Source organism: Musca autumnalis, unplaced genomic scaffold (genome assembly GCF_047663935.1).
Source record: "Musca autumnalis isolate F117 unplaced genomic scaffold, ASM4766393v1 scaffold_1, whole genome shotgun sequence".
Taxonomy (NCBI): Eukaryota; Metazoa; Arthropoda; class Insecta; order Diptera; family Muscidae; genus Musca; species Musca autumnalis.
In genome coordinates, this window is record NW_027411644.1 from 49,260,817 (window position 1) to 49,270,652 (window position 9,836).

Genomic DNA, 9,836 nt, shown 5'->3' on the forward strand with positions numbered 1-9,836 from the left:
TTGGTCGGACAATTTATCCACCAGAATATTTCAAGGTGGAGGGTATAAAAAGGTCCACTTAACTTAACTTTTTTTTATACTCTCCACCATAGGATGGGGGTATATTAAGTTTGTCATTCCGTTTGTAACTACTCGAAATAATCATTGTAGATCCCACAAACTATATATATTCTTGATCAGCCTGCAATTCTACATCGATATAGCCATGTCCGTCCGTCTGTCCGTCTGTGGAAATCACTCTAGCGTCCGAACGGATTGACGTAGGTGGATGAAATTCTGGGAAAATCTATTATATGTACGTAGGACTTTTGGTATTGAAAGCGGGCTATGTAGGTCGACGCTTTCGTATAGCCCCCATACAAAATGACGCGTGACGCGTCGTCGTTTTATGGATTTTTTAAGATATTTGTCCCATTTTACCACCGAATTGGTTGTAATTTGATATTTTGTGTCTCCAGAGACCAAAAAGCATTCCTACCAAGGTTGGTTCATATAGGTCCACGTTTTGTATAGCCCTTATATAACGCCCCATATAAAGTACGCGTCATTTTTAAATATTTTGAATGCATTAGTCCCATTTGACAACAGAATCGGTTGTAACTTTGTATTTTGTGTTTCCAGAGGCTAAGAAACATTTCTACCATAAAATTTTTATATAGGTATACGTTTTGATATTGCCCCCATAGGACGATATCTCCCGATTTTCGGTATTTTGAAGGTTTTGGCCTCATTATCACACCGAGATGGCTGAAATTTGGTATTTAGTCTTCGTTGGGGGTATAAAACTTTCCCCCAGAAATTTGTAGGTATAGGTCCACGCCATCATATAGCCCCCATAGAACGATACCTTCCGATTTTCGGTATTTTGAAGGTTGTGGCCACATTAATTCACCGAAATGGCTGAAATTTGTGGTGGAGGGTATAAAAAGTTCGGTCCGACCAAACTTAACGCTTTTCCTACTTGTTACTTATTTATTCTCCCACATTTCCCATGCATCATGCTGCTAGGTGTAGGATCAACAGCACATGCCAGGTAACTTGGATTCTTAAAATATTTTTAGGAACATCCACAGTTGTTTAGAAGAAAGCACCGACCCCAATGAAAGTGGATTTAAAAACAATCTTTAAAGGAATCACAGACTAAAAAGTACTAAATTGAAACATAAATTGTTGCCTATGTTATATATGTATCTCCAAAACATTAATTCCTTCATTTTTATACCCTCCACCATAGTATGGATGGTATATTAAGTTTGTCATTCCGTTTGTAACACATCGAACTAATCATTTGCGACCCTATAAAGTATATATATTCTTGATCAGGATAAAATTCTAAGACGATCTAGCCATGTCCGTCTGTCCGTCCGTCTGTCCGTCTGTTGTAATCGCTCTAGCATCCGCAATAATTGAGATAGAGTGCTGCAATTTTGCACCCGAGAGTATTTTTTCCATAGGCAGGTCAAGTTCGAAGATGGGCTATATTGGTCCACTCTTTGGTATAGCCCCCATATAACGGTACCTCCGGATTTGAGGTATTTTGACGTTCTTCGCCACATTTGCAGACCGAATTAGCTATAATTTGGCACTTAGGGTTCCTAGTGATCAACAAACTTATAACCCAAAGGATATGGGCATAGGTCCATGTTTTGGTATAGTCCCCATATAACGGTACCTCCCGATTTTCGGTATTTTGAGAATTTTAGCCACAATTTTTAACCGAACTACCTGCAATTTGACATTTGAGGTTCTTAGTGGTCGTGAAACATCTCCACCAAACATCGTCAACATAGGTCCATGGTTTGGTATAGCCCCCATATAACGGTACCTCCCGATTTTCGGTATTTTGGGAATTTTAGCTACAGTTTTTAACCGAAATAGCTGTAATTTGACATTTGAGGTTCTCAGTGGTCATAAAACATCTCCAACGAAACATCGTCAACATAGGTCCATGTTTTGGTATAGCCCCCATATAACGGTATATCCCGATTTTCGGTATTTTGACAATTTTAGCTGCAATTTTTAACCGAACTAGCTGTAATGATCGGTATTTTGAGAATTTTAGCTACAATTTTGTCTATTCAAAAATAATCGTCAATATAGGTCCATGTTTTGGTATATCCCCCCATATAACTGTACCTCCCGATTTTCGGGGAATTTTCAGTGGTCACTAAAATTCGTCAACATGGGTCCATTTTTGAGGGTCTACATTGTTTTGATGAAACTACCCTCAATTTGACTCTTGAAGTTCCCTGCAGCAATAAAACTTGTCCGCCAAAAAATGTAAAGATAGGTTGACTCTTTGATATAGCCCCGTAGGTGGTACCTTTTACCTAGCTGAACACATTTTTTTTAGATTAGATTAGATAACACTGTGTAACAAAATGGAGGTGAACGTCTGGGGCACGGAAAATTCCTCTTGGGGAAGAAAGGCCTTGGTGAGTATATTATGAACCCCGTAGGACAGATCCGCCGTGAGAGATATAATACTAATTCATGATGGCTTACAGGGTCTTGCATCTGTCCTTCGGGGTTTTTAATATACACACACCAAGGGCTTTCATCTCCATTATCTCTGCCCCAACATTTGTGTTCACAATGTTATTTAAGCAATAGTGGGAGGCAGTAGGAGTCTATCCATTGTCGAAAAGTTGTTCCACCTAAAATTGTGAAAGGACCCTAATTATTCCATTTTAATTAATACTATTTTATGGTGGGGGGTATAAAAAGTTCGGCCCGGCCGAACTTAACGACTTTTTACTTGTTACTTTTCCTTTTTATTCAAAATGCTACATTAGCTCTATCGACATAGCCTTTGGGACCCACATTTCTTCACTTGTTCCCCCCAACAACCAACCATAGCATAATTAATTTCATTATTAATTCTATAATCCCCAGGGTCGAATACTGTTCGTTTGTTGTTGTTGTTGAAGGTTACACATGTGTGTATGGCATTTGAATGAACATGAGATGTCTTGAATGCAACACATGTTTTCAACAACTTATCCTTCCAAAGATTCTGAAGAATACGACGAGGATGAAAAAGACGAAGACGAAAGAAAAACATAATACAGAAACTACATTTATTTTGATCTAAACTTTTGCATTTTGCTTTCATTTTCTATTTAGACAAGTTTTTAAAAAGAAAATGTCAGTTGGGGGTCTATGGATGGTCGTCTGGTATACAAATATATGTATGGGTGGGTGTGTGGTTGGTTGCTTGTATTTGTGCAACTGACAATCTATCTCGACACACAGGCACACACGCAATCATACATATTTTTTGATTATTATGAACATCTGTAAATAAAACTTTACCTTCAATTTTCTTTTTTTTTCTTGCATGTCTTTGAGTTTAGGTTTACCTATTAGTCTGTAATGCTGTTGAGGTTTTTGTTGCATTTTTCAGTTATGGCCAAATTTTAATGATATTTTCATTTGCTTTGGCATTCTTGACATTGCAGGATATCTGTCCTTCTTCAATCGAACTACAAACTTATGTTGAAATGCATATTTTTACACTAACCAAGTTAAGATATTAACCACATATGTATATTGAAAACTGGGAAATATCTAATGAAGACAATCTTTGTATTGATATTGCCAGCCAGATTCTACTTAATTAAATTTCAATTTTAATTAATATGTATAAAATCTTTTCTTAGAAACAAAATGTAATAAAATAATATTTTTTAAAAATACGTTTTTGATAATTGCTCAAAAAATATTATTTTAAAACATGTATTTATAGCTTAAAAATATTGTTAAAAATGCGTGTTGCCAATAGTACAACAAAAATTTTTCTTAAAATTTCGAAAATTCTTTCAGGCTTTCAAAAGAAAAAGAATTAGTTCCACATTTCCAAATCACTAAAAAATATTTTCTTAAAAATTTCACGTTTCCGATTTTCTGATACTACTGATTAATAAAATAGTATTTTTAAATATACGTTTTTGATAATTGCTCAAACAATATTTTTAAAACACGTCTTTATAGCTTAAAAATATTATTAAAAATACGTGTTTCTAATAGTCCCACAAAAATATTTCTTAACATTTCGAAAATTCTATCTATTTTCTTAAACATTTCACGTTTCCATTTCATTTAAACTATTTTTACTTATTTAATATATAATAGTACAAGTAAGAAAAGTCTATAGTCGGACGGAGCCGATCATGGTATACCCTATACCACTGTCCCTGGACAATCGCTCTCCACGGAACTTCTTTTCAATTATTGTGAAAATTTAATTATCAAATATCAGAGATGTAATGTATAATACTTATGACCAAAACCAAAAACTTATCTAGCATGACAAAGACATTTTTGTAGCAGGAAAGGAAAATTTACTTCACACAAACTAAAATGTAATGAAACCCACTTATGTAGTACCACTACTTCCGTTGTTTAACCGCTATGTTATTGAATTTTTTACCAATTTCACACAAAAGTTTCAGTCTAATTAACCTGCTAAGTATTACCTGATCTTCACGTTGGTTTATAAGCTTCTTTTTCTTCATAAACTCAAACTTTGTTTAAAATTTTGCGGGTTATTATTTTGACCTACAAAGCCGCTACAAAATTGGTTAAAATTTTGTTTTTGGTCCATTTCATCCCCTGATCACGATCATCACCAAAAACTAATCATTTCTATTCTGGCGCGTACCAAACCTCCTTAAAAAATTCGTTACAATCGGTCCATAATTGCGGCCTTAAGCTTGTTTACAATTTTTAATGGACGGACACACATCGCTAAATCGCTTTATCTCGTCGAGATATGAATTTTGGCATACCAAATAAGGGGTCTAGGACGAATATTTCGTGGTGTTACATAAACTTTTGGAGAGACAATATGTAGCATGGGATAAAAATGTGGTTCTCTACACAGAACCCATTATATATTAGGCAGTAGGCCCGTTATCTAGCAAACACTTTATTGCAATTTACATCAGAGAAAAGGTCAGTAGTTCTTCCCATATGTAGGCTACTTTGCGAAATATATATGTCCTCAAGGAATTAAAGTATCGACCAAAAATAAAATTTTTATATTTTTCATACAAAAGTAATGGTCCATTTCACCCGCTAAAGAATATCAGATCATCATTCAAAATTGTAGGCATCTTTTTCGACCTATACTCTTACCCGGTGCAAAATTTCGTGACTATTGATGTATAATTGCGACTTCAAGCGAGTTTATTATTACACTATGAGCAAATAACGGAATATATTAGGCTGTAACTCTGTTATCTGATCATGCACACCAACATAATTGGCATCAATTGAAAGGTCAAGCGTTCCACTTTCAAGTATATCTCACTTTTCCGGAATGTCACTTCCAGGAATTAAGATATAAGCTGTATATTAAAAATGTTCACAATTTTCACACAAAATTTTTGGTCCATTTAACCCTCTAAATATTTTCCGATCGCCATCTCAAATTGCAAGCTTCTCCTTTGTGATATACTCTTACCTTATTTAAAATTACGCGTTGATCGGACTATTATTGAGACCTACAGAGCCGCCAGAAAATTTGATAAATATTATGTGTTTGGTCCATTTCACCCGCTAAATATTTCACGATCATCACCAATAAGAATAGGGATCTATTCTGATCTGAACCCGACCCCCATACAAAATTTCGTGACGATCGGTCCATAATTGCGGCCTGGAGCGTGTTTACAATTTATAATGGACAGACGGACGGACGGACACACATCTCAAAATCGCTTTATCTCGTCGAGATATGAAGATTGGTATACCACATTGGGGGTCTCCGACGAATATTTCGCGGTGTTACATGAATTTTTACCAAAACAAACTTATTATACCCTTTTCCACATTGTGGTATAGGGTATAAATAGCACTAGCATCTAAGGCTATCGGCTAATTCCTTGAGTCTAAATCTTTCCGCCAGAGATTTGAAGGTATAGAACGACGTTTTGATATAGCCCCCATGGATCGGTATTTCCTGAATTCGGTATTTTGAAGGTTAGCCACATTGTTTTACCGAACTTGCTGAAATTTGGTATTTAGTCTTCTTCATAAGCGAAAGGAAACGAATTGTTCCATTTTACTTCAATACAACTCGTGGTGGAGTGTATAAATGTTCAGCCTGACCTGGAAGTTAATGCCGTTCTTACTTGTTTAGAATTTAACCGTAACGTGGATTTTTTTAAAGATTATTTTTTTAGAATCTTACCGTAACGTGGACTATTTAAAGATTATTTTTTTTTAGAATCTTACCGTAACGTGGACTATTTAAAGAATATTTTTTTAAAATCTAACCGTATCGCGGATTTTTTAAAGACTATTTTTTTAGAATCTAACTGTAACATGAATTTTTTAAGAACTATTTTTTTAGAATCTAGCTGTAACATGGATTTTTTAATAACTATTTTTTAGAATCTAACTGTAACATGGATCTTTAAAAATATATATTTTAGAATATTAGCGTAACGTCGATTTTTTAAAGATTTTTTTATAAATCTAACCGTAACGTGGATTTTTTAAATAATATTTTAAGCATCTAACCGTAAAGTAGATTTTTTAAAGAATAATTTTTTAAGATCTAACTGTAACGTGGACTTTTTAAAGAACGTGGGTTTTTTTGAAGAATATTCTTACATTGTCTAACCGTAATATGCATTTTTAAATAATTTTTTTCCATCGCCTAACCGTAACGTGCATTTTTTAAAAAATATTTTTAAAGGAACGGCTTTAGTGTTTTCCTTACGGACGGCGTCTTTTGGAATCTTCGAGGACATTTTATTCATATGTTCAATTGACGTTGTTCAATATATGTATTTGATTTAATTTTAATCGCGTATCACACGTTTGTCATCTTCATCATAAGATCTAACTCAAGCAATTTATTAGTACTCCAAACACGTAGTGACCTAGGGTACAATAATTTTATTCACCAACAAATCAGTGGTTCAATTTAAAACGGAGCAGGTGTTAATACCCATGAGATTAAACATTGATACATATTGAAATATTCAACATAACCAAGTAATCCTTTTTTTGGGAGAAACCATCAATAACAGCAGCAGAGAAGGCAAGGCAAACAAAATAACAGAATGTTAAATATGCTAAATTTAACAGAGTCAACTGAATTATCTCTTTGCTTTCAGGTTGTCTCTCTTTTAGTTGACTCTTTAAGAGCAAACCAGTCAATAACACAACCAGAAACGTTTATCCAAAGCCAAATGGCAGATGTGTTCATTTAAGTTTGTGTGTATGTGGCAATGTGTTTTGTTAACGTGAAGTACTTGGAGGCACTCTCGAAAACTTGTAAACAAACCCAAACCACAGCAGTAACATTTATTGGCGACAATCTGAGTTTTGGCAAAGGGTTCTCATATTAAACAAGGCCAGGATACATAGCCACTCGGTTGTTTTTGCTTTTTTTTTTTTTTTTTTTTTGGATTAAAAATAAGCTTGGTCCCTCCTTTAAACTAAGTAAAGGTTTGAGGCCCACGGAGAATAGTACAGACTTGGTCTGTATGCCTTAGAAATTTAAATTTTTATTTTGTTTTCATGAATAAATTTGGTTAGATCTTGCAAGTGCTCCCATTTGTGTTTGCTAATGTAATCCTCAACAGTGAGGATTCCATTGAATGTAGGATATTTAGTTCTGATAGAGTTAAACTTTGTGCATTCGAAAAGGATGTGTGAAACAGTATCACTTTTGTTACATACCTGACAATCCCCAGAAGGCAGGACTTTCATCTTAGCCAACGTGCTATTACTAAAACTGTGATTACTTAGTATACGATTCATAATTTTCTGATCGTCAGGACTAAGGCTAGATCCCTTGAACCATGGAGTCCTGGAAGGTCTTGGAAAAATTTTGAAGTAGTGCGAGTTACCTTGTTGGGCTATAGCAGAGTAATCATTGCTCCAATCTTCCCAGATTGCGTCTTGTATTTTGTTTAAAGCGTCTTTAATTGGCCATTTAATGTCGATTTGGATACCATCTTGATATGCGTTCTTGGCGGCTTGATCAACTTTCTCATTTAAAGCTATGTTGGCATGTGCAGGAATATAATGCATTTCTACCATAATAGAATTGGCATTTATGGTATCGACAAAATCATCAATAAGGAAGTTTTTATGCTGCCTCGAAGTCATGGCCTGGATGCCACTAAGGCTATCAGTCAGTATTGCAATTCTAGCTAGCCCATTATTTCTAGCATAGATAGCAACCTGTCTGAAGGCAAGGATTTCAGCAGACATGGATGAAAGTCTTTTGTTGGTAAAAAATGCATTTATTATATTAGTATTCATGTGGAGGAATGCAGCACCAGATTTGTCTGTAGAAACTGATCCGTCCGTGAAAAAGATGTCAAATTCACGTTCCTGCAGTTTGTTGATTTTTTCGAGAAATAGCTGATTTATGATATTTGCATTTGCTTCTGCCTTCTTTTTTACCGTACCTTGAAAGAATTTGGTATCGGTTGTTAAACCTCTAGCTTTGGATTGAATGATTTTTGTTGGCGCCACATCATCAATGATTTCTTTAAACTTATCCATCGTTTGTATATATGCGGTATTGGCTGAGATAGCTGAATCAAAATGATTAATTCCAGGAAGATCGTGTGCCTTAATTTTTATTAACTCCTTAGCAGTAGCGAGTTCGAATCTATGGGCAGGTGGTAGCTCAGCTGCCAGGTGATAAATAATAGGCAATGGCGTAGATTTGATTAAGCCCAAGGCTTTTCGCAAATATTGCTGAATACAAGTCTTAATTCTTCTTTCGGAAGTCCTGGTTAGTTTAGATAATGCAGCGGCACCATATTCTAGTTTGGCTCTGGCGAATGCCTTATAAAAATGAATAGCCTTAGACGGTGATACACCAAAAGTGCAACCGCTGAGAGTGCGAAGAAAGTTACATGTTTTGTCAACAGCTCCAGTGGCTTCGTCAATGTGAGTTTTTAATGATCCACTAGATGACATGAACACTCCCAAATACTTTATGTTATTGGTTTGATTTAACATCTCTCCATTAATATTGATATTAAGTTGTTTTGGCCGTCGTGAAAAATGTATCGTGTTTACTTTCTGCATGTTAAAATTCAAGTTTAATTCAGCACAGCAAGCATAGATTCTTTGGACCTCGTCAATCATTATGTCCTTTGCTCTATCAAACACTTTATCAAAACTTATAATAAAAAAATCGTCCGCAAATTGAAAAAGGATAATCCCATTTGCTGTGACATCATGTATTTGTGCAGTGTAGATATTAAATAAAATGGGACTAAGCCCGCTGCCTTGGGGTAAACCATTAGTTACAGTTCTGGAGCTACTTCCAATTTCGAGGTATCTGCATTTCATGCTATTATAAATCCATTCAATTATGTGGGTGTTTATGCCCTTAAGGAACAATATTGTAGCAAGCTTGGTAATACAAGTGTTGTCGAAAGCTTTCTCCACGTCCAAACAAGCACCAATAACATGATTGCCCTTCTGTTTGAGAATAGCGACAGAATTAATGACATCGTTTATGCAGTTAGTAGTGGATCGGCCTGGCCTAAAGGCATACGATCTGGGTGGTATGATTTGACCTTGTTCAACTATTTCCAGAATATGATTTTTAATGGCACTTTCCAATATTTTTTGTGGCGTGCACATAAGTGCTATTGGTCGATAATTTTTGATGTCACTTAGGTCTTTACCTCTTTTAGGTATAGGTGAGATTTTTATTTTGCGCCATTGTTCTGGGAACTCTCCACTGTTCCAGATATCTATTAGCATCTGAAAAAACTTTTTCTTTTCCTCACTGCCAAGGTTGGAAATCATGCAATACGATATTTTATCTGGTCCGGCAGCAGATGTTG

At 35.3% G+C, this 9,836-nt stretch overlaps 1 protein-coding gene across 1 annotated transcript in view; it reads right to left on the reverse strand.

Annotated features, from left to right (window-relative positions):
* The window catches only part of dpr15 (defective proboscis extension response 15), a 112,821-nt gene extending 109,422 nt beyond the window's left edge, over positions 1–3,399 (reverse strand). Inside the window, exon 1 of the mRNA XM_073990933.1 lies at positions 3,363–3,399. Coding sequence (XP_073847034.1) covers positions 3,363–3,399 — 37 coding nt within the window. The remainder of the gene's footprint in view (positions 1–3,362) is intronic.
* Between the last annotated feature and the right edge of the window lie 6,437 nt (positions 3,400–9,836).